Below are 23,596 nucleotides of genomic sequence, written 5' to 3' on the forward strand. Positions count from 1 at the left end.
ACCCCTCCCCCCCCCCCAAAATCTGGTACAAAGGGGGGGGCCCGGGGGGGGGCCCCGCAGCACGTGGGGGCGGGGGGGGGACCCCAAAATTGCGGGGGGGGAGGGGCCAAGCCCCGCCCCCTTGGCGTGGGGGGGAGGGGCAGCCCCTTCAATTTGGGGGGGGGGGGTGTCAGTCAAATCGGCGACCCGCCCCCTTTTTGGGGGGGGGTCCCCTAAATCCTTGGGGGGGGGGGGGGCCCCCCCCCCCCCCCAATAAGACACTTTGTGGGGGAGGGGCTGTAGTGTTGGGGTGGGGGAGGGGCGCCCTCCCCCACCCCCCAAGAGTTCGCATCCTCCTTGGTTTTGGGGGGCCCCCGGCCAAATTTTGGGGGGGCCCCCCCCCGAATGGGGGGGGGCCCCCCAAAATTTGGCCGGGGCCCCCCCCCAAAATTTTAGGGGGGGGGGGGCGGGTGTGTGGGGGGAGGGTCACTGGGGGTCCCCCGCCAGCAGGCGGGGGCGGGGCAGGTCCCCGGACATCTCGGTGCCGTCCCCCCCCCCCAGCGCCAGCGCCCCCATGGGGGCCGCGGTGCGCTCGAGGTCGGGGGAGGCCTGGGGGGGAGGGGGAGGGGGGAGGGGTCAGCACCCCGAAACAGCCCCCCCCCTCCCCCATAGCGACCCCCCAGCCCCATAGCAGCCCCCCATGGCCCCTCCCAGCCCCATAGGACCCCCCCCATGGCCCCCTCCCCCACCCCTATAGGAACCCCCCAGCCCCATAGCGGCCCCCCAGCCCCACAGGAGCCCCCCCATAGCCCCTCCCCCCACCCCTATAGGAACCCCCAGCCCCACAGGAGCCCCCCCATAGCCCCCCCAGCCCCATAGCAGCCCCCTATAGCCCCCCCAGCCCCATGGAAGCCCCCCATAGCCCCCCCTCCCCCACCCCTATAGGAACCCCCCAGCCCCATAGCGGCCCCCCAGCCCCATAGCAGACCCCCATGGCCACACCCCAGCCCCATAGAATCCCCCCATGGCCCCCCCCCACCCCTATAGGAACCCCCCAGCCCCACAGCCCCCCCAGCCCCATAGGAGCCCCCCCATGGCCCCCCCCCCATAGAAACCCCCCAGCCCCATAGCGGCCCCCCAGCCCCACAGAAGCCCCCCCCAGCCCCCACCTTGTGGGCGGAGCCGGGGGCGGGGCCGCGGCGGGGGGCGGGGGGGGCCCGCAGGGGCCAGGCAGGGACGGAGACGGGCAGGGAGCGGGCGTAGAGGGGGCGGGGGGGGGGCGGGGGGGGCCCGGGCGGCCCCTCCTCCGCCGGGCTGCCCTCTGTGGGGGAGGGGCGCCGGGTCAGCGACCCCCCAGCACCTCCCCCCCCCCGTGTCCCTGCCCCCCACCCCCACTGACCCCCCAATGTCCCCTCCCCCCATGTCCCCCCAATGTCCCTGTCCCCTCCCCCCATGTCCCCACCCCCCACCCGTGTCCCCCCCATGACCCCTCCCCCCATGACCCCTCCCCCCATAGACCCCTCCCCCCAATGTCCCCACCCCCCACCCGTGTTCCCCCCATGACCCCTCCCCCCATAGACCCCTCCCCCCATAGACCCCTCCCTCCCCCATGTCCCCTCCCCCCGTGTTCCCCTCCCCCCCCCCCCCGCGTCCCCTCCCCCACCGTCGGGGCTGTCGGGGTCGCTGTCGGGGCTGGGCTCCTCCTCGGGCCCCGCCCACTCCTCATCCATCAGGAACAGCCCTGGGGGGAGGGGCGGGGGGTCAGCAGGGCCCCACCCCCCCCAGGACCCCCAGGGACCCCCCAAACTTCACCCCCCCAGTGTCCCCACCCTCCCCTCCCCCCAATCGCCCCCAACCTGACCCCTCCCCCCCCAGTGTCCCCCCTCCCCCCCAGAGCCCCCGGACTCCAAAGCCCCCCCCCCACCCCCCAAAGCCCCCCCAAACTCCAACGCCCCCAGTGTCCCCACCCTCCCCTCCCCCCAATCGCCCCCAACCTGCCCCCTCCCCCCCCCAGTGTGCCCCCTCCCCTCCCCCAAAGCCCCCCTCCCCCAATGTCCCCCCCTCCCCCCAAAGCCCCCCACCCCCGATGTCCCCCCCTCCCCCCAAAGCCCCCCACCCCCAATGTCCCCCTCCCCCCAAAGCCCCCCTCCCCCAATGTCCCCCTCCCCTCCCCCCAAACCCGCCACCCCCAATGTCCCCCCCTCCCCCCGAAGTCCCCCACCTCCAATGTCCCCCTCCCCCCCAAAGCCCCCCTCCCCCAATGTCCCCCCAATTTCTGCCCCCCCTCCCCCACGCCCCTCCCCCCTCACCGGTGGCGTCGCTGGGGGTCCCCGTGCCCCCCCTCCCCCCTCCCCGGGGCCCGCCGGGCCGGGCCGGGGGGGTCACCGCCGGGTGGGGGAGGGGAGCGGCGGCGGCGGGAGGGGGAGGGGGGCGGCGGCGGGGGGGGGGGGGGGGGGGGCCCCGGCCAGGGCCCGGTGAGCGGCGGCGATGTCGGGCAGGAAGCGGCGGGCGGCGGCTCCCAGCGGCCCGGGGCCGTGGTGGGCGTAGGCGGGGGGCGCGGCCGGGCCGCCCCAGGCCGTCAGCAGCACCACCTCCGCCCCCGTCGCCCCCCGGTAACCCTCGGCCGCCGCCACCAGCGCGGCCCAGCGCTCCCGCTGCCCCTCGCCCATCGGCGCGGCCCACATCGGGGGGGGGAGGGGAGGAGGGGAGGGGAGGGGGGGTGGGGGGGTGGGGGGTGGGGGTGGGGGGAGCCCCGGGGCCGGGGGAGGCGGCAGCGGCAGCGGCAGCGGCGGGGGCCGCGCAGAGCCCCGGGCCGCCCCGCCAAGATGGCGGGGCCGGAAGGGGCGGGGCCGGGAGGGGCGGGAGCGGAAGGGGCGGGGGGACGGGGAGGGGGCGGGGGGGAGAGAGGGAGTGGAGGGGGTAATGAGGGAGGGGGCGTGGCTAGAGGGGAGGGGGCGTGGCTAGCAAGGGAAGGGGCGTGGCTAGAGGGGACTAGAGCGTCCGTGAGGGAGGGGGCGTGGCTAGAGAGGGACTGCGGTGGTTAATGAAGGAGGGGGCGTGGTGAGAGAGGAGGGGGCGTGGTTAGCAAAGGGAAGGGGCGTGGCTAGAGGGCACAGGAGCAGGTAATGAGGGAGGGGGCGTGGCTAGAGAGGGACTGCGGTGGTTAATGAAGGAGGGGGCGTGGCCAGAGAGGAGGAGGCGTGGCTAGAGAGGGAGTTGAGTGGTTAATGAAGGAGGGGGCGTGGTGAGAGAGGAGGGGGCGTGGTTAGAGATGTATTGGGGAGGTTAATGAGGAAGGGGGTGTGGCTATAGAGGGATTGGAATAGTTAATGAGGCTGGGGGCGTGGTTAAAAAAGGAGCGGGCGTGGCTGGAGGGGCGATGAAGGGGCGTGGCTAGATGAGGGCGTGGCTATTGTGGGAGAGGGCGTGGCTGGAGGGGGATCTGTGTGGCTAATGAGGGAGGGGGCGTGGTTTGAAGGATGGGGGCGTGAATCGAGGCAGGGGCGTGGTTTCGAGGGGGAAGGGGCGTGCCTGGCGGGCGGGAAGGGGCGCCCCCCTCTTTGGCGCGCGACGGGGGCGTGGCCGGAAGGGGCGTGGCGCTGGGCGGAAGCGGAAGCGGCAGGCGGAGGATGGCGGCGGCGGCGGCGGCGGCGGCGGGCGGGAGGGTGAGGCCGCGCCCGCGTGACCCCCCGTGACCCCGCCGTGACCCCGTGACCCCGCCGTCGTGTCACACCCCTCCCCCAAGCGGTGACACCCCCCCCCGCGCCCCCTCCCCCCCCCCCCCCCCCCCCGTGGGGGTGCCGCGGGCGTCCCCAGCCCATGACGTCATCGTGGCCCCCGTGACGTCGCTGCCCCCAAACCCCTCGGGGGGGGGCGGTGACAGCGCCGGGGACGGTGACGCCTGGCGGTAGCGCGGGTGACACCGGGGGGGACGGTGACGCTGATGGCAGCGCGGGCGACGCTGTTGTTGGTGCCGGGGGGGTGACGCCGATGGTGACGGTGACGCCAGCGCCGCGGGTGACGCTGTCAGTGCGGGTGACGCTGCTGGTGACGCTGTTGGTGGTGGCGAGGGTGACTCTGCCAATGGCGGGGCCAGCCGGGTGACACTGCCGGTGACAGCGACGGTGGTGGTGACGGTGACACCACCGCTGCGGGTGACGCCGTTAGCAACAGCGATGCTGCCGGCGGTGGTTTTGGTGACAACAACGGCGTGGGCAGCAGTGACGCTGTGCCGGTGGGGGTGACAGCGACACCGGGGCTGTGGGTGACAACGTCAACAGCAGTGACGGTGGTAGTGGCGGAGCGGGTGACAACGGTGGCACGGCTGACGCTGCCGACGATGGTGACACTGGTGGCGGCGACGCTGATAGTAACGGTGCCGATGATGGTGGAGGTGACGCTGGCGGCGATGGTGACGGTGTTGGTTGTGGCGATGGTGATTCTGCCGGTGGTGCTGCGAGCTGGGTGACGCTGCCGGTGACGGTGACAGCACTGGTGGTAGTGACACCATCACTGTGGGTGACGCTGTTGGCAACAGGGACGCTGCCGGTGGTGGTTTTGGTGACGACGGTGGTGCGGGTGACAGTGACACCGTGCCAGCGCGGGTGACAATGACACCGTGGCTGTGGGTGATAACGCTGACAGTAATGACAGCGTTGGTGACAGAGTGGGTGACAACAGCGGCACGGTTGACTCTACCGATGGTGACGCTGTTGCCGCTGTGGCGGTGATACTGACAGCGACGGTGACGATGGCGCTGTCAGCGTGGGTGACGCTGGTGGTGACAGCGACAATGGTGGTGACGGCAACGCCGTCACCGTGGGTGACACCGTTAGCGACAGGGACGCTGCCGGCGGTGGTTTTGGTGATGGCGGTGGTGTGGGTGACAGGGACGCTGTTGCCGGTGTGGCTGACAACGACGCTGTGGTTGTGGGTGACAGCGTCAGCAGCAGCGACGGGCCTGGCGGCGGTGCGGGTGACGGCGGCGGTGCGGGTGCCAGCGGTGGCACAGGCGGCGCCGTCGGTGCCGGTGCCGGTGACCCGGGGCGGCGGCGGCAACGGGGGTGACGCTGCCGGTGCTGGTTGGGGTGACAGGGGGTGACACGGGGGGTGACACGGGGGGTGACGGTGACGGCGTCCCCCGCAGGTGGTGCTGGAGGTGACGGGCGTCTCCATCCACACCCGGCTGCACCCCGGCCCCTGCCGCGACGGCCTGCGGAGAGGGCGGCTGCGCGTCCTGCAGGGGGTGAGGGACTGGGGGCACTGGGAGGGACTGGGAGAGGCACTGGGGGCGACTGGGAGGGACTGGGGGGCACTGGGAGGGACTGGGAGAGGCACTGGGGGCAACTGGGAGGGACTGGGGGCACTGGGAGGGACTGGGGGCGACTGGGAGGGACTGGGAGGGACTGGGAGAGTCACTGGGGGCGACTGGGAGGGTCTGGGGGGCACTGGGAGGGACTGGGAGAGGCACTGGGGGCGACTGGGAGGGACTGGGAGGGACTGGGAGAGGCACTGGGGGCGACTAGGAGGGACTGGGAGGGCACTGGGAGGGACTGGGAGAGGCACTGGGGGCGACTAGGAGGGACTGGGGGGCACTGGGAGGGACTGGGAGAGGCACTGGGGGCAACTAGGAGGGACTGGGAGGGCACTGGGAGGGACTGGGAGAGTCACTGGGGGCGACTGGGAGGGACTGGGAGCACTGGGAGGGACTGGGAGAGTCACTGGGGGCAACTGGGAGGGACTGGGGGCACTGGGAGGGACTGGGGGCGAGTGGGAGGGACTGGGGTCACTGGGAGGGACTGGGAGAGGCACTGGGGGCGACTAGGAGGGACTGGGGGGCACTGGGAGGGACTGGGAGAGTCACTGGGGGCAACTGGGAGGGACTGGGGGCACTGGGAGGGACTGGGGGCGACTGGGAGGGACTGGGGGCACTAGGAGGGACTGGGAGAGTCACTGGGGGCGACTGGGAGGGACTGGGGGGCACTGGGAGGGACTGGGAGAGGCACTGGGGGCAACTAGGAGGGACTGGGGGGCACTGGGAGGGACTGGGAGAGTCACTGGGGGCGACTGGGAGGGACTGGGGGGCACTGGGAGGGACTGGGAGAGGCACTGGGGGCAACTAGGAGGGACTGGGAGGGCACTGGGAGGGACTGGGAGAGTCACTGGGGGCGACTGGGAGGGACTGGTGTCACTGGGAGGGACTGGGAGAGGCACTGGGGGCGACTGGGAGGGACTGGGGGCACTGGGAGGGACTGGTGTCCCTTGGCAGGGAACTGGGAGGGCATGGGGGGGACTGGTGTCACTGGGAGGGACTGGGAGGGACTGGGGGAACATGGGGGGACCGAGGGGGGCACTGGGAAGGGACTGGGAGAAGCACTGGGGGCGACTGGGAGGGAATGGGGGCACTGGGAGGGACTGGGAGAGGCACTGGGGGCGACTGGGATCGGCACTGGGGGGACTGGAAGGGAATGGGAGGGGCTGGGGGCACTGGGAGGTGCTGGGATGGGCACTGGGAGGGACTGGGGGGGCACTGGGAGGGACCAGGAGGGACCAGGGGCACTGGGAAGGGCACTGGGGGGACTGGAGAGGAATGGGAGGGGCGGGGAGGGGGACTGGGAGGGACTGGGAAGGGCTGGGATGGGCACTGGGGGGGACTGGAGGGGAATGGGAGGGGATGGGGGCACTGGGAGAGGCTGGGACGGGCACTGGGGGGACTGGGAGGGGCACTGGGGGAACTGGAAGGGAATGGGAGGGGCCGGGGGCACTGGAGGGACTGGGAGGGAAACTGAGGGGACTGGGAGGGACTGGGGGCAACTAGAAGGGGCTGGGGCAGACTGGGAGAGACTGGGGGGGTGACTGGGAGGGGCTGGGGGGAACTAGGAGAGCACTGGGAGAATTGGGAGATACTGGGGGGAGACTGGGAGGGGCTGGAGGGGACTGGGGGGAACTGGGGGAGGCGGGAGGGGCTGGGGGGGGCAGTGCAGGAGGCAGGGAGGAACTGGGAGAGACTGGGAGGGTACTGGGGAGAAATGGCAGGGAACTGGGAGGAACTGGGAGGGAACTGGGAGCGATGAGGGGGACTGGAGCAGGCAGGTGGGAGTGGGATGGAACTGGAAGGGCAATGGGGGGGACTGGGAGGGCATGGGGGGGGACTGGTGTCACTGGGAGGGACTGGAAGGGCATGGGGGGGGACTGGTGTCACTGGGAGGGACTGGGAGGAACTGGGGGAACATGGCGGGACCGAGGGGGGCACTGGGAGGAACTGGGATGGACTGGGGGGGTACAGGGGGAGGTGGGGGCCCAACAGAAAAGGCGCTGTGGGTGTGGAGTAGCTTGTACCGGTTCGCACTGGTTCATACTGGTCTGTACTGGTTTGGGGCAGGCGGAGGACTTGGTGCTGCAGTGGGAACCCCTGGAGGGGCCGTGGGACCCCCCCGATGGCACGGTGAGGCCCCGGGACCCCCCCGCCCCCCCAATCCCATTATGGCCCCCCCAATCCCATTACACCCCCCCATTACAGCCCCCCCATCCCATTATGGCCCCCCCAATCCCATTATGGCCCCCCCAATCCCATTACACCCCCCCCATTACAGCCCCCCCATCCCATTATGGCCCCCCCATCCCATTATGGCCCCCCAATCCCATTACATCCCCCCATTACAGCCCCCCATCCCATTATGGCCCCCCCATCCCATTATGGCCCCCCGATCCCATTACACCCCCCCATTACAGCCCCCCCATCCCATTATGGCCCCCCCATCCCATTATGGCCCCCCCAATCCCATTACACCCCCCATTACAGCCCCCCATCCCATTATGGCCCCCCCGATCCCATTACAGCCCCCCCCCCGGTCCCATTATGGCCCCCCTGATCCCATTACACCCCCCCAAACCCTACTGGGCCCCCCGAAACCCATTACACCCCCAGTATGGCCCCCCGACCCCCATTACAGCCCCCCCCCGATCCCATTACAGCCCCCCGATCCCATTATGGCCCCCCCGATCCCATTATGGCCCCCATTATAGCCCCCCCACCCCATTACAGCCCCCCCCCCCACTATAGCCCACCCCGATCCCATTATAGCCCCCCCAATCCCATTATGGCCCCCCCGATCCCATTATGGCCCCCATTATAGCCCCCCCACCCCATTACAGCCCCCCCCCCCATTATAGCCCCCCCCGATCCCATTATAGCCCCCCAATCCCATTATGGCCCCCCCGATCCCATTATGGCCCCCCCACCCCTTACAGCCCCCCCGTGCCCCCAGGCCGCCCCCGAGGAGGAGGAGGAGGAGGAGGAGGAGGAGGGGGAGCCCCCGGACCCCGGCTACGAGCCCGACTGGGCCGTGCTGAGCCCCCCCCGGCCCCGGCCGCCCCCCCCCGGTACCACCCAGGGGGGGCTACTGGAGGGGCTACTGGGGGGGCTACGGGGGCTACTGGGGCTGAGGGGGGCTATGGGGGGGCTACGGGGGGCTACAGGGGCTGGGGGGCTCTGGGGGCTACTGGGGGGCTACGGGGGCTACTGGGGCTGAGGGGGGCTATGGCGGGGCTACAGGGGCTACTGGGGGGCTACAGGGGCTGGGGGGCTACGGGGGCTACTGGGGGCACTATTGGGGGGGCTATAGGGGCTGGGGGGCTCTGGGGGCTGCTGGGGGGCTACAGGGGCTATGGGGGGGCTATAGGAGCTGGGGGAGGCTACGGGGGCTACTGGGGGGCTCCAGGGGCTATGGGGGGCTATAGGGGTTATGGGGTGGGGCTATGAAGGCTATTGGGTGGGCTATAGGGGCTGGGGGGGCTCTGGGGGCTACTGGGGGGGCTGCAGGGGCTATGGGGGGCTATAGGGGCTGGGGGGCTCCAGGGGCTATGGGGGGCTATAGGGGTTATGGGGGGGCTATGAGGGCTACTGGGGGGCTATAGGGGCTGGGGGGGCTCTGGGGGCTACTGGGGGGCTCCAGGGGCTATGGGGGCCTATAAGGGCTATGGGGGGGCTATGAGGGCTACTGGGGGGCTATAGGAGCTGGGGGAGGCTACGGGGGCTACTGGGGGGGCTACAGGGGCTATGGGGGGCTACGGGGGATATGGGGGTTATGCGGGGGCTATAGGGGCTGGGGGGGGGCTCTGGGGGCTACTGGGGGGCTCCAGGGCCTATGGGGGGGCTATTGGGGGGATATGGGGGACTATGGGGGCTGGGGGGCTATGGGGGCTATTGGGGGGCTATGGGAGGCTATAGGTGCTATGGGAGGGGTGGGGGGGGCTACCTGGGGGGGTAGAGGGGGTTTGGGGGGGCTGTGGGGGGCTACAGGGGCTATTGGGGGGGCTATAGGGGCTATGGGGGGGCTATTGGGGGGGTATGGGGGGCTCTGAGGGCTATGGGACGGTTGGGGGGGCTACTGGGGGGGCTAGAGGGGGTTTGGGGGGGCTGTGGGGGGTTATGGGGGGCTATAGGGGCTATGGGGGGGCTGGGGGGCTATTGGGGGGTATGGGGGACTCTGAGGGCTATGGGGGGGCTACAGGGGCTATTGGGGGGCTATGGGGGCTATGGGGGGGCTCTGAGGGCTATGGGGGGGCTATGGGGGGGCTATGGGGATTTGGGGGGGCCGCGGGGGGGTTTTGGGGTGCGGGCAGTGACGGGGCCCCCCCCAGACTGGCAGGGGGGGTTCCGGCTGGCGCTGGGGGAGCTGTGGGGGCTGCGCCGGGGCCCCCCCGGGCTGCGCCCCCCCTTCTTGCTGCTGCTGCCCCGCCCGGGGCTCTGCCCCCCCCTGCATTTCCCCGGGGGGGACCCCGAAACCTCCTGCGCCTGCTGGGCCCCGCCTGCGCCCGTGAGTGGGGGCCGGGGGGGGGGCGGCGTCCGCGGGCACCTGGAGGGACCCCCCAGTCCTAGGGACCCCCCAGGGCCCCCCCAGTCCCAGGGACCCCCCCCAGAGCCCCCCAGGACCCCCCAATCCCAGGGACCACCCCCAGAGCCCCCCAGGACCCCCCAAACCCAGGGACCCCCCCCCCAGAGCCCCCCAGCGTTCCCCCAATCCCAGGGACCCCCCAGAGCCCCCCAGGGCCCCCCCAATTCCAGGGACCCCCCAGGACCCCCCAAGAGCCCCCCAAACCCAGGGGATCCCCAAGGCCCCCCAGGGCCCCCCCCAATCCCAGGGACCCCCCAGAGCCCCCCAGGGCCCCCCCCAATCCCAGCGACCCCCCTCCAGGTGCCCCCCAGTCCCAGCCCCCCCAGTTCCCCCAGTTCCCCCAGTGCCCCCCCCCACCCCCCCAGGCCCCCGCGGGCCCCCCGGCTGCTGCTGGTGACGCCCCCCGAGGGGCCCGGGCCCGGCCCCCCCCCGCAGCCCCCCTCCCCCGGCCTCGTCACCGTGAGTCACCCGGGGGGGGGGGCCATGGGGGGGATGGGGGGTCCCAGGGTGGGGGGTCCCGGGGGGGGGGGGCCATGGGGGGGGGTCCTGGGAGTGTCCCGGGGGGGGTCCCCGGGTGGGGGGGCCGGGGGGGGGGGTGTCTTGAGGGGGGGGGCCATGGGGGGGGGTTCTGGGGGGGGGCCATGGGGGTTGAGTCCTGGGGGTTCCCGGGGGGCCTGGGGGGGTCCCGAGGGGGGGGGCCATGGGTGGGGGTGGGGGGGTCCCAGGGTGGGGGGGCCATGGGGGGGGGGTCCTGGGAGTGTCCCGGGGGGGTCCCCGGGTGGGGGGGCCATGGGGGGTGAGTCCTGGGGGTTCCCGGGGGGGCCTGGGGGGTCCCGGGGGGGGTCCCGGGGGGGGGGCATGTGGGGGGGTCCCGAGGGGGGGGGCCATGGGTGGGGGGTCCCGAGGGGGGGGCCATGGGTGGGGGTGGGGGGTCCCCACGGGTCCGTGCCCCCCCCCCCCAGCGGCTGCTGCAGGGCCCCTACGCCGCCACCCTGGGGGGGCTGAGCCGGCTGCTGGGGGGGGCGCGGGGCCCCGCCCACGGCGAGGAGGAGGCGGAGCCAGAGGCGGAGCCGCCCTTTGAGGTCATCACCTGTGTGAGTGGGTGGGGCTGGGGAGGGGGCGGGGCCCGAGCGTGGGGGGCGTGGCCTGAAGGCACCCCGCCCCTCCCGCAGGTGACGCTGGGGCCCCGCCCCACCCCCCCGCGGGGGCCGGAGGTGACGGAGGTTGAGTGGGGGCGGAGCCACGATGCCGAGGGGCGGAGCCTGGACCCGGAAGGGCTGCGGCAACGCCTCTTCCGGGGGGTGAGGGCGCGGGGCTTGGGGGGGCGGGGCCCTGTGATGGAGGAGTGGGGCTGGGGAGTGGGTGGGGCCATGGAGAGTGGGTGGGGCTATATGCAGTGGGTGGGGTCTTGGAGTGGGCGGGGTCTGGGGGTTGCTGTGGGGTGTGGCTTGGTGAGGGTGTCGCCTGGAATGGGCGTGGCTTGCTGGTGACCGTGCGGGGGGGGGGGGGTGGGCGTGGCCGAGTGATGGGTGGGGGTGTGGCCTTTGGATGGGCGTGGTTTGCCTGTGGCCATATATGGGGTGGGAACGTGGGTGGGGGGGTGAGGGGTGTGGCGAGCTGGGCGTGGCTATGTGATGGGTGTGGCCGGGGCGGGCCCACTCACGTGTTACCCTGGAGGGGCGGGGCGTTCCCACGGGGGTGTGGCCTCCTCTGGAAGGGGTGAGGCCCGCAGCTGCCGGGGGAAGTGGGTGTGGTGGGTGTGGCCGTGGGCGGGGGGGTGGGTGGGCGTGTCCTGACGCGGCCACGCCCCCTCCCGCGCAGGGGCTGAGCCCCGAGGTGCGGCCCCGGGGCTGGCGCTGGCTGCTGGGGCTGGGGGGGGGCGCGGACCCCCGCGGGCGGGAGCAGAGGTGAGGGGGGGCTTTGGGGGGCTCGGGGGGGTTGGGGGGCTCGGGGGGGCCTGGGGGGGATTTGGGGGGCTCGGGGGGGGATTTGGGGAGGGATTCGGGGGGCTCGGGGGGGCCTGGGGGGGATTTGGGGGGCTCGGGGGGCTCGGGGGGGATGTGGGGAGGGATCTGGGGGGCTCTGGGGGACCTGGGGGGGGATTTGGGGGGCTCGGAGGGGCTCGGGGCGGTTTGGGGGGGCTGTGGGGGTGAATTTGGGGGTCTTGGGGGGCTCTGGGGGACTTTGGGGGGGCTGGGGGGGTTGGGGGGATCTGGGGGGTTTGGGGGGGCTCAGGGGGGGATTTGGGGGGGCTCGGAGGGGGTTGGGGGGTCTTGGGGGGAGGATTTGGGGGGCTTGGGGGAGATCGGGGGGCGGGGGGGGCTTTGGGGGTCTCTGGGTGGGTTTTGGGGTGCCGGGGGGGGGGGGGGTTGGGTGTCCCTGGGGGGGGGCGGGGGGTTGGGGTGCTCGGGGGGTATTTTGGGTATCTCTGGGTGGGTTTTGGGGGGCTCTGGGGGGTTTTGGGGGTCTCTGGGTGGGGGTTGGGGGTGGGGGGGTTGGGGGGGTCTCTGGGGTGGGGGTTTTGGGGGGGGGGGGGCGCGGGGGTGACGGGGGCGGGGGGCGCAGGGACGCCTATTTCCGCATGAAGCTGCAGTGGCGCTCGCTCAGCCCCGGCCAACGCCGCCGCAATCAGCCCCTGCGCCGCTACCGCCGCCGCCTGGGTGAGCCCCTCCCCCCCCCCCGCACCCCAAAACCTGCCCCTCCCCCCCCTCCACCCCCCATCGCCCAAACGCCCCCAGCCCCCCAAAACCTGCGCCGCGGGGGGGGGGGGGGGGGCACCGAGTTGAGCCCGAAAGTCGGCTCGCTGCACCCCAAATCTGCCCCACTGCCCCCCCAACCCTGCCCCCCGCCCCCTCCGTTGCCCCCCAACCCTGCCCCATGGCCCCCCAACCTGCCCCACGGCCCCTCTGTTGCCCCCCAACCTGCCCCATGGCCCCCCAACCCTGCCCCACAGCCCCTCCGTTGCCCCCCAACCCTGCCCCATGGCCCCCCAACCTGCCCCATGGCCCCTCCGTTGCCCCCCAACCTGCCCCACGGCCCCCCAACCTGCCCCACGGTCCCTCCGTTGCCCCCCAACCCTGCCCCATGGCCCCCCAACCTGCCCCATGGCCCCTCTGTTGCCCCCCAACCTGCCCCACGGCCCCTCCGTTGCCCCCCAACCTGCCCCATTGCCCCCCAACCTGCCCCACAGCCCCTCCGTTGCCCCCCACCCCTCCCCCACGGCCCCCCCGTCGCTCCCGCGCCCCCCCGCGCCCCCCCAGAGCGGGACCTGGCCCGCCGCCACCCCGACCTCCCCGGCCCCGAGCGGGCGCTGCTGCACGACGTCCTCATGACCTACTGCATGTACCACTTCGACCTGGGTGAGCGGGCCGGGGGTCCCGGGGGTCCCGGGGGGGTCCCGGGGGGGTCCGGGGGGTCCTAGGACGTCCCTTGGGGTCCCTGGGGGGGTCCTGGGGGTCCTAGGAGGTCCCTGGGGAGGTCCTGGGGGGTCCTGGGGGTCCTGGGGGGTCCCTGGGGGTCCCGGGGGGTCCTGGGGGTCCTAGGAGGTCCCTGGGGAGGTCCTGGGGGTCCCTGGGGGGTCCTGGGGGGTCCCTGGGGGGGTCCCGGGGGGTCCTGGGGGTCCTAGGAGGTCCCTGGGGGGTCCCGGGGGTCCTGGGGGGTCCTGGGGGGGTCCTGGGGGTGCGGGGGGGTCCTGGGGGTCCTAGGAGGTCCCTGGGGAGGTCCTGGGGGGTCCCGGGGGTCCTAGGAGGTCCCTGGGGAGGTCCTGGGGGGTCCCGGGGGGTCCTGGGGGGTCCCGGGGGGTCCTGGGGGTCCTAGGAGGTCCCTGGGGGGTCCTGGGGGTCCTAGGAGGTCCCTGGGGGTCCTGGGGGGTCCTGGGGGGTCCTGGGGGTCCTAGGAGGTCCCTGGGGAGGTCCTGGGGGGTCCTGGGGGTCCCTGGGGGGTCCCGGGGGGTCCTGGGGGTCCTAGGAGGTCCCTGGGGAGGTCCTGGGGGTCCCTGGGGGGTCCTGGGGGTCCCTAGGGGGTCCCGGGGGGTCCTGGGGGTCCTAGGAGGTCCCTGGGGGGTCCCGGGGGTCCTGGGGGTCCTGGGGGTCCTGGGGGGTCCTGGGGGTGCGGGGGGGTCCTGGGGGTCCTAGGAGGTCCCTGGGGAGGTCCTGGGGGGTCCCGGGGGGTCCTGGGGGGTCCCGGGGGGTCCTGGGGGTCCTAGGAGGTCCCTGGGGGGTCCTGGGGGGTCCTGGGGGTCCTAGGAGGTCCCTGGGGAGGTCCTGGGGGGTCCCGGGGGGTCCTGGGGGGTCCTAGGAGGTCCCTGGGGAGGTCCTGGGGGGTCCTGGGGGGTCCCTGGGGGGTCCCGGGGGGTCCTGGGGGTCCTAGGAGGTCCCTGGGGGTCCCGGGGGTCCCGAGGGGTCCTGGGGGGTCCCTGGGGGGTCCTGGGGGTCCTAGGAGGTCCCTGGGGGTCCCTGGGGGGTCCTGGGGGTCCTAGGAGGTCCCTGGGTGTTCCCGGGGGTACTGGGGGGTCCCTGAGGGTCCTGGGGGGTCCTGGGGGTCTCTGGGGGGTCCCGGGGGTCCTGGAGGGGTCCCTGAGGGGGTTTTTGGGGTCCATGGAAGGCTCCTGGGGGCTTTGGGGGGTCCCTGGGGGTCTCGGGGTCCCTGGGGGGGGGGGCCTGCGGTGGGGGAAGCAGGGATTTGGGGGGTCCCCTGAGTTTGGGGGGGCCCCTGGGTTTGGGGGGGTCCCTGGGTTTTGGGGGGGCCCCTGGTTTTGGGGGGGTCCCCTGGTTTTGGGGGGCCCCTGGGTTTTGGGGGGCCCCTGGGTTTGGGGGGGCCCCTGGGTTTTGGGGGGTCCCTGGGTTTTGGGGGGTCCCCTGGTTTTGGGGGGGGTCCCTGGGTTTTGGGGGGTCCTGTGGATTTTGGGGGGGTCCCTGGGTTTTGGGGGGATCCCATGGGGTTTGGGGGGGGTCCCCTGGGGTTTGGGGGGGGTCCCTGGGTTTGGGGGGGCCCCTGCTGACCCCCCCCCAGGCTACGTGCGGGGGATGAGCGAGGTGCTGGCCCCGCTCCTGGCCGTCACCCCCGACGAGGTCGAGGCGTTTTGGGGGTTCTGCAGCATCATGGAGATGGTGGTGAGGGGGGGACACCCCAAAATGGGGGGGGGCACCCCAAAATGGGGGGGGACCCCCTGAATTGGGGGGGGGGGGTAAAAGGGGAGGGGTAAAATGGGGGGAGGAGAGGGGGTGGGGGTAGCAAAATGGCGGCTCTGGGGGTGTTAAATAAGGGGGGACCCCAAAATTTGGGGGGGGGTGCTTGAAGTGGGGGGGGGTTTTAAAATGGGGGGGACCCTAAAATGGGAATGGGGGCGGGGGGGGGGGGCTGAAATGGGGGGGGGGGGGGGTGAAATGGGGGCCCCCCAAAATGAGGAGGGGGACCCCGAAAAGCGCTTTAAAGGGCGTTTGGGGTCCTCATAAAGGGGAATTTGGGGGGGTTCAGGGTATTTGGGGGGGCTGGGGGGGGGCCCCCATTTTTACCCCCCCCCCCCCCTTTTTTTGTCCCTCCAGGGGGGCAACTTCGGGCCGAGCCGGGAGGGGCTGAAGCGGCAACTGGGGCAACTGGGGCAGCTGCTGCGGGTGCTGGACCCCAACCTCTGCGACCGCCTGGGTGGGCACCCCCAAACCCGGGGGGGGGGGGGGGGGGCACCCCAAAACCGGTTCTCAGGGGAGCGTACAGCACCCTGACACCCCAAAATGGGGGGAAGCAACCCAAAAACGGCTCTTGGGGGGGTGTACGGCACCCTGACACCCCAAAATGGGGGAAACACCCCAAAATCAGCTCCCTGGGGGGTGTATGGCACCCTGACACCCCAAAATGGAGGGAAGCCCCCCCCCCAAAAGCTCCCTGGGGGGGCACCCGGCCCCCCAAAATGGGGGAAGCACCCTACAATCAGCATCTTGGGTGATAGAGGGCCCCCCCCCAAAATGGGGGGGAGCCCCCCAAAATCGGCCCCCTGGGGGGTGTCTGGCCCCCTGACGCCCTGAAATGGGGGGGAGCCCCCCAAAAGCAGCCCCTTGGGGGGGGGGGGGGGGGGTGTCTCTGCCCCCCAGCAGGGGCCCCCCCCCCCGTCGGTGCCCCGTTGCCATGGTAACGGCCCCCGTGTTCCCCCCCCCCCCCCAGAGGCGCGGGGCACCCGGGGGTGCTGCTCCCGCTGGCTCCAGCTCCGCTTCCAGCCCCACTTCGGGCTCCAGGGGACCCTGAGGCTCTGCGAGGTACCGGGGGCAGGGGGACAGGGGGGGGATGGGGACATGGGGGGACATGGGGGGGACAGGGGGACATGGGGGATGTGGGGATATGGGGACATGGGGGGACGGGGGGGACGGGGGGGATGGGGGGACATGGGGGGGGATGGGGACATGGGGGGACATGGGGGGACATGGGGACAGGGGGACATGGGGACATGGGGATGGGGGGGACGGGGGGACATGGGGGGGATGGGGACATGGGGGGACATGGGGGGGACATGGGGACATGGGGACGGGGGGGACAGGGGGGACATGGGGGGGATGGGGACATGGGGGGACATGGGGACAGGGGGACATGGGGACATGGGGATGGGGGGGGACGGGGGGACATGGGGGGATGGGGACATGGGGGGACATGGGGGGGACATGGGGACATGGGGACGGGGGGGACAGGGGGGGACATGGGGGGGATGGGGACATGGGGGGACATGGGGACAGGGGGACATGGGGACATGGGGATGGGGGGGGACGGGGGGACATGGGGGGGATGGGGACCTGGGGGGACATGGGGGGGACATGGGGACATGGGGACGGGGGGACGGGGGGGACATGGGGGGGATGGGGACATGGGGGGACAGGGGGACATGGGGACATGGGGGGGACAGGGGGACATGGGGACGGGGGGGACAGGGGGGGACATGGGGGGGACAGGGGGACATGGGGGGACATGGGGGGACATGGGGGGGACAGGGGGACATGGGGACAGGGGGGACATGGGGACATGGGGGGGACAGGGGGACATGGGGACAGGGGGGTCAGGGGGGACATGGAGGGGATGGGGGGGACAGGGGGGGCATGGAGACGTGGGGACATGGGGGGGACATGGGGGGATGGGGACATGGGGGGACATGGGGACGTGGGGGTGACGTGGGGACATGGGGGAACAGGGGGACATGTGGGGACATGGGGACATGGGGGGGACATGGGAGGGACAGGGAGACATGGGGACAGGGGGGACATGGGGACATGGGGGGTACGTGGGGACAGGGGGATGGGGGATGGGGGGACATGGGGGGATGGGGACATGGGGGGGACATGGGGGGATTATGGGGACAGGGGGGACATGGGGGGGACGGGGGGACGTGGGGACATGGGGGGACGGGGACATGGGGGGACATGGGGGACACGGGGATGGGGGACACGTGGGGACATGGGGACATGGGGGGACACGGGGACATGGGGGGACACGGGGACACGGGGGACAGCGGGACGGGGGTACAGGGCGGGTGCGGGGACACGAGGCGGGGCCGTTGGGGACGCGGGAGGGAGGCGAGGGGACGGGGGGGAGGCGGCGGGGGTCCCCGGGGTGTCCCCGCGTCCCCAGGGTGTCCCCATGTCCCCGGGGTGTCCCCGCGTCCCCAGGTGCTGTGGACGGGGCTGCCCTGCCCCAATTTCCTCCTGCTGCTGAGCTGCGCCCTCCTGGAGGTGGCGGGGGACGTCCCCCCGCGCCCCGGGGCCACCGGCGGGGACAGCGATGGGGACAGCGATGATGGGGACACCGGCGGGGACACGGAGGAGGAGGAGAGCGACGGGGACGAGGTGAGGACGCGGGGACACGGCAGGGACGGGGCTTGCGGGGGGGGGGGGGCACGGGGGTGGCCTGGAGGTGGGGACGGGGATGGGGACACGGGGACGGGGGTTGGGGACATGGGGACGGGGGTTGGGGACAGGGTTGGGGACATGGGGACTGGGTTGGGGACATGGGGACGGGGATGGGGACACGAGGACAGGCTTGGGGACATGGGGACTGGGTTGGGGACAGGGTTGGGGACACAGGGACTGGGTTGGGGACATGGGGACGGGGTTGGGGACAGGGTTGGGGACATGGGGACTGGGTTGGGGACATGGGGACGGGGTTGGGGACAGGGTTGGGGACATGGGGACTGGGTTGGGGACATGGGGACAGGGATGGGGACACGAGGACAGGCTTGGGGACACGGGGACTGGGTTGGGGACACAGGGACTGGGTTGGGGACGTAGAGATGGGGTTGGGGACATGGGGACAGGGTTGGGGACATGGGGATGGGGTTGGGGATGGAGTTGGGGACGTAGAAATGGGGTTGGCGACACGGGGACAGGGTTGGGGACACGGGGACAGGTTTGGGGACACGGGGACTGGGTTGGGGACATGGGGACAGGTTTGGGGACACGGGGACTGGGTTGGGGACATGGGGACGGGGTTGGGGACACGGGGACAGGGTTGGGGATGGAGTTGGGGACATGGGGACAGGGTTGGGGACATGGAGACGGTTGGGGACAGGGTTGGGAGCAGAGGGACGGGGTTGGGGACACAAGGATGGGTTGGGGACAGGGTTAAGGACAGAGGAACAGGGTTGGGGCCATGGGGACAAGGTTGGGGACAGGGTTGGGGACACTGGGACGGGGTTGGGGACACCGGGATGGGGTTGGGGACACTGGGGATAAGGTTGGGGACAGAGGGACGGGGTTGGGGACAGGGTTGTGGTCATGGTGACAACGTTGGGGACAGAGGGACGGGGTTGGGGCCATGGGGACAAGGTTGGGGACAGGGTTGGGGACACCGGGACGGGGTTGGGGCCATGGGGACAGGGTTGGGGACACCGGGACGGGGTTGGGGACACTGGGGATAAGGTTGGGGACAGGATTGGGGACACGGGGGGGGGGATTGGGGACGCGGGGCCCCCCCGCGGTGACGGTGGCCCCGGGTCCCCAGGGCCCCCCCGGGCGGTGGCGGGCGCTGGACGCGGAGGCGGTGCTGAGCCGGGCCGAGGGGCTCTTCCTGCAGCTGGCGGCCGCCCCCGTGAGCACCCCCAAACCCGGACCCCCCCCAACCGGGACCCCCCCAAACCGGGAACCCCCCGTGAGCACCCCCAAACCCGGACCCCCCCCCAGGGACCCCCCAAACCCGGACCCCCCGACCCCCCCGTGAGCACCCCCAAACCCAGACCCCCCCCAGGGACCCCCCAACCCGGACCCCCCCCCCCCCCGTGAGCACCCCCAAACCCGGACCCCCCCCAACCGGGACCCCCCAAACCGGGAACCCCCCAAACCGGGACCCCCCAGGGACCCCCCCAAACCCGGACCCCCCCCCCCCCGTGAGCACCCCCAAACCCGGACCCCCCCCAGGGACCCCCCAAACCCGGACCCCCCCCCCCGACCCCCCCGTGAGCACCCCCAAACCCGGACCCCCCCAGGGACCCCCCCAACCCGGACCCCCCCCCCCGTGAGCACCCCCAAACCCGGACCCCCCCCCCCCGACCCCCCCCGTGAGCACCCCCAAACCCGGACCCCCCAGGGACCCCCCGAACCCGGACCCCTCCCAACCGGGACCCCCCCAAACCGGGAACCCCCCCATGAGCACCCCCAAACTGGGACCCCCCCAATTTACCCCCCCAAACCCCCCCAAACCGGGACCCCCCAGGGACCCCCCAAACCCGGACCCCCCAACCGGGACCCCCCAAACCTGGACCCCCCGACCCCCGTGAGCACCCCCAAACCCGGACCCCCCCAACCGGGACCCCCCAAACCCGGACCCCCCCCCCCCCGACCCCCCTGTGAGCACCCCCAAACCCAGACCCCCCCAACCGGGACCCCCCAAACCGGGACCCCCCCGACCCCCCATGAGCACCCCCAAACCCGGACCCCCCAGGGACCCCCCAAACCCGGACCCCCCCAGGGACCCCCCCAAAACCGGACCCCCCCCCAGACCCCCCCATGAGCACCCCCAAACCGGGACCCCCCCCAGTGACCCCCAAAACTGGGCCCCCCAACCTGCCCCCCCCGTGAGCACCCCAAAAATGGGACCCCCTCCCCCCAGGGACCCCCCCCCCAAACTGAGCCCCCCCAAAACCGGACCCCCCCAAACTGACCCCCCCCAGCGCCCCCCAAACTGACCCCCCCCCCCAAGTGACCCCCCCCTCCCCAGGAGCTGCCCCCCGCCCTGCAGGAGCTGCTGGGACTGGGGGGCCCCCCGAGCCCCCCGGACGCCGGGGGCCCCCAACATCCTCGTCCTGAGGGACCCCCCTCAGGACCCCCCACTTTAGGGGGCCCCCCCAGCGCCTTCATTTGGGGGGTCCTGCCCCCCCCCCCCCCGAGCCGGGGCCGCTTTGGGGGGGGCCCCCCCTTGGGCTGCATTAAAGGTGTCGGAACCGCCCCCGCCTGCGGCTTTGGGGGGGCTGCTCCCAGTATGGGCCTCCCGACCAGTACAGGTGCCCCCCAACCAGTATGGGCACCCCAGACCAGTATAGGTGCCCCCCAACCAGTATGGGCACCCCCAGACCAGTATGGGCACCCCAGACCAGTATAGGTGCCCCTCAACCAGTATGGGCACCTCCAGACCAGTATGGGCACCCCAGACCAGTATAGGTGCCCCCCAACCAGTATGGGCACCCCCAGACCAGTATGGGCCTCCCGACCAGTACAGGTGCCCCCCAACCAGTATGGGCACCCCCAGACCAGTATGGGCCTCCCGACCAGTATAGGTGCCCCTCAACCAGTATGGGCACCTCCAGACCAGTATGGGCACCCCAGACCAGTATAGGTGCCCCCTAACCAGTATGGGCACCCCCAGACCAGTATGGGCCTCCCGACCAGTACAGGTGCCCCCCAACCAGTATGGGCACCCCCAGACCAGTATGGGCACCCCAGACCAGTATAGGTGCCTCCCAACCAGTATGGGCACCCCCAGACCAGTATGGACACCCCAGACCAGTACAGGTGCCCCCCAACCAGTATGGGCACCTCCAGACCAGTATGGGCACCCCAGACCAGTATAGGTGCCCCCCAACCAGTATGGGCACCCCCAGACCAGTATGGGCCTCCCGACCAGTACAGGTGCCCCCCAACCAGTATGGGCACCCCCAGACCAGTATGGACACCCCAGACCAGTATAGGTGCCCCCCAACCAGTATGGGCACCCCGAGACCAGTATGGACACCCCAGACCAGTATAGGTGCCCCCCAACCAGTATGGGCACCCCCAGACCAGTATGGGCACCCCAGACCAGTACAGGTGCCCCCCAACCAGTATGGGCACCCCCAGACCAGTATAGGTGCCCCCAAACCTTGGGGATAGTGGGGAGGGGCAGTGGGAGTTACTGGGAGTTACTGGGGGCACTGGGAGTTACTGGGAGCACTGGGGGGGGGTTACTGGGAAAACTGGGGGGGCACTGGGGGCACTGGAGGTTACTGGGGGGCACTGGGGGGGGTTACTGGGAGCACTGGGGGTTACTGGGAGCACTGGGGAGCACGGGGAGGGGTTATTGGGAGGACTGGGGGGCACTGGGGGGGTTACTGGGAGTACTGGGGGCCCCGCCCACCCCGCTGTAGCCCCCGACAGAGTCCCCGCCCCGTGCCCCGCCCCCGGCGCAGGCCCCGCCCCCTCGCGCCCACCCCAGAACTTCGGGTCTCAACAGTCCAATCAGCGTGCGCGAAGCGGGTGGCGGCTCCGCCCACGCCGCGGGGGCGGGCCAATCAGCGGGCGCGCTGGCGGCGAGGGCGGGGCTGGAGGGGAGAGGCGAGGGGCGGCGGGGGCGGGGCGGCGGCGGCGGCGGCGCCCAATGGTGACGGCGGGGCTGCCGTGAGCGGCGGCGGCGCTGGCCAATGGGAGCGGGCGTTGACCGGCCGGAGGGGCCCGGGGCGGGGGGCGGCGGGGCCGGAGCGCCCCACACCGCCCCATAGCGCCCCACACCGCCCCATAGACCGCCCCACACCGCCCCATAGCGCCCCATAGCGCCCCACACCGCCCCATAGAGCCCCACACCGCCCCATAGTGCCCCACACTGCCCCATAGACCACCCCACACCGCCCCATAGCGCCCCACACCGCCCCACAGAGCCCCACACCGCCCCATAGCGCCCCATAGAGCCCCACACCGCCCCATAGCGCCCCATAGCGCCCCACACCGCCCCATAGACCGCCCCACACCGCCCCATAGCGCCCCATAGAGCCCCACACCGCCCCATAGCGCCCCACACCGCCCCATAGAGCTGCCCTCTGCCCCATAGCGCCTCTCCTGCCCCATAGGCACCCCCCAGCCCCCCAACACCGGCAGCCGCTGGCCGAGCCCAACTCGTTTATTCTCGGGGGGGGGGGTCCCGGTCCCGGTGGGGGCTCGGGGGGTCCCGGGGGGTCCCGGTGCCGGTGGTCCCGGTGCCGGTGGGTGCGGGGTGCCGGTGGGGGGGGTCCCGATGGGGGTCCCGGTCTCGGGGGGTGCCGGTGCCGGTGGGGGGGGGTCCCGGTGCCGGGGGGTCCCGGTGCCGGTGGGGGTCCCGGTGCCGGTGGGTGCCGGTGCCGGTGGGGGGTCCCGGTGCCGGGGGGTCCCGGTGGGTCCTGGTGCCGGTGGGGGGTCCCGGTGCCGGTGGGGGCGGGGTCCCGGTGCCGGGGGGTCCCGGTGCTGATGGGGGTCCCGGTGGGTCCCGGTGCCGGTGGGTGCCGGTGCCGGTGGGGGGTCCCGGTGCCGGGGGGTCCCGGTGGGTGCCGGTGCCGGTGGGGGCGGGGTCCCGGTGCCGGTGGGGGCGGGGTCCCGGTGCCGGGGGGTCCCGGTGCTGATGGGGGTCCCGGTGGGTCCCGGTGCCGGTGGGTGCCGGTGCCGGTGGGGGGGTCCCGGTGCCGGGGGGTCCCGGTGGGTCCCGGTGCCGGTGGGGGCGGGGTCCCGGTGCCGGTGGGGGCGGGGTCCCGGTGCCGGTGCCGGGGCTCAGGGCGGGCGCAGGGCGCGGAGCGCGCGCAGCGCGAGGCGGCGCAGGCGCGGGCGGGGGGCGCGCGGCGGCAGCAGCAGCAGCAGCAGGAGCCGCCCCGGCGCGCGCAGCGCCACCCCCGTGAGCGCCCCCAGCGCCGCGTAGCGCAGCGCCGCCCCGGGGGGGGGGAGGGGCCCTGCCGCAGCGTCAGGGGGGGGGGGCGGCGGGGGGCGACCCCCCACTGCCCCCCGAGTGACCCCCGGGTGACCCCCGGGTGACCCCCACCTGCCCCCCGAGTGACCCCCGAGTGACCCCCGGGTGACCCCCGAGTGACCCCCACCTGCCCCCCGAGTGACCCCCGAGTGACCCCCGAGTGACCCCCCACTCCCCCGACTGACCCCCCACTGCCCCCCGAGTGACCCCCGAGTGGCCCTCGACTGACCTCCAAGTGACCCCCGACTGCCCCCCGAGTGACCCCCAAGTGACCCCCAGGTGACCCCCCAGTGACCCCCGACTGACCCCCACCTGCCCCCCGAGTGACCCCAAGTGACCCCCGAGTGACCCCCAACTGACCCTCCAGTGACCCCCGAGTGACCCCCAGGTGACCCCTGAGTGACCCCAACTGCCTCCCGAGTGACCCCCAACTGACCCCCAGTGACCCCCAGGTGACCCCCCAGTGACCCCCGACTGACCCCCACCTGCCCCCGAGTGACCCTCGACTGACCTCCAAGTGACCCCCGACTGCCCCCCGAGTGACCCCAAGTGACCCCCGAGTGACCCCCGAGTGA

At 72.9% G+C, this 23,596-nt stretch overlaps 2 protein-coding genes across 2 annotated transcripts; one reads left to right on the forward strand and one right to left on the reverse strand.

Moving 5' to 3' along the window:
- Window positions 1–418: 418 nt before the first annotated feature.
- On the reverse strand, window positions 419–2,415 carry AKT1S1 (AKT1 substrate 1). The gene is made up of 4 exons (XM_087773222.1): window positions 2,289–2,415; window positions 1,643–1,720; window positions 1,149–1,300; window positions 419–588 (listed from the first exon to the last, which is right to left on the reverse strand). Exons 2-4 carry the CDS (start codon window positions 1,707–1,709, stop codon window positions 466–468), a joined length of 342 nt encoding a protein of 113 aa, XP_087629348.1. The 5' UTR covers window positions 1,710–1,720; window positions 2,289–2,415; the 3' UTR covers window positions 419–465.
- Window positions 2,416–3,565: 1,150 nt separating this feature from the next.
- TBC1D17 (TBC1 domain family member 17) lies at window positions 3,566–23,304 on the forward strand. The gene is made up of 16 exons (XM_087772947.1): window positions 3,566–3,644; window positions 5,126–5,224; window positions 9,622–9,797; window positions 10,241–10,334; window positions 10,838–10,969; window positions 11,048–11,176; window positions 11,697–11,782; window positions 12,441–12,535; window positions 13,136–13,234; window positions 14,886–14,986; window positions 15,419–15,518; window positions 16,032–16,123; window positions 17,519–17,695; window positions 18,849–18,935; window positions 20,061–20,142; window positions 23,225–23,304. Exons 1-16 carry the CDS (start codon window positions 3,609–3,611, stop codon window positions 23,302–23,304), a joined length of 1,665 nt encoding a protein of 554 aa, XP_087629073.1. The 5' UTR covers window positions 3,566–3,608.
- Window positions 23,305–23,596: the final 292 nt, after the last annotated feature.

The sequence above is a fragment of the Nipponia nippon genome, unplaced genomic scaffold (genome assembly GCF_047370975.1).
Source record: "Nipponia nippon isolate SJK-2023a ecotype South Korea unplaced genomic scaffold, ASM4737097v1 scaffold_38, whole genome shotgun sequence".
NCBI classification, from domain to species: Eukaryota; Metazoa; Chordata; class Aves; order Pelecaniformes; family Threskiornithidae; genus Nipponia; species Nipponia nippon.